Consider the following 206-nt stretch of genomic DNA (forward strand, 5'->3'; position numbering starts at 1 on the left):
GTGCTGCTGAGCAGGCTCGTTGTCTTATAGAAATTGCTACAGACCCTAATGTTGTAGGGAGGGCGTGGAAGGGGCTGCTCTCCTTCATATAAATAAAAAAAATAAATAAATAAATAAACAAATAAATAAATAAATAAATAAATATGCATATATATATATATATATAAATATATATATATATATATAGGCAGAGCGTGGAAGGGGCT

General features: G+C 30.6%; 1 protein-coding gene across 1 annotated transcript in view; it reads left to right on the forward strand.

Annotated features, from left to right (window-relative positions):
• EMH_0090730 (uncharacterized protein) overlaps positions 1 to 30 on the forward strand; it is a gene marked incomplete at both ends in the record, with an annotated part of 1,938 nt that extends 1,908 nt beyond the window's left edge. The window contains one exon of the mRNA XM_013501633.1: positions 1 to 30. Within this exon, the coding sequence (XP_013357087.1) occupies positions 1 to 30 (30 nt within the window).
• Between the last annotated feature and the right edge of the window lie 176 nt (positions 31 to 206).

This window comes from Eimeria mitis, genomic scaffold (genome assembly GCF_000499745.2).
Source record: "Eimeria mitis Houghton genomic scaffold, Emh_scaff7235, whole genome shotgun sequence".
NCBI lineage: Eukaryota > Apicomplexa > Conoidasida > Eucoccidiorida > Eimeriidae > Eimeria > Eimeria mitis.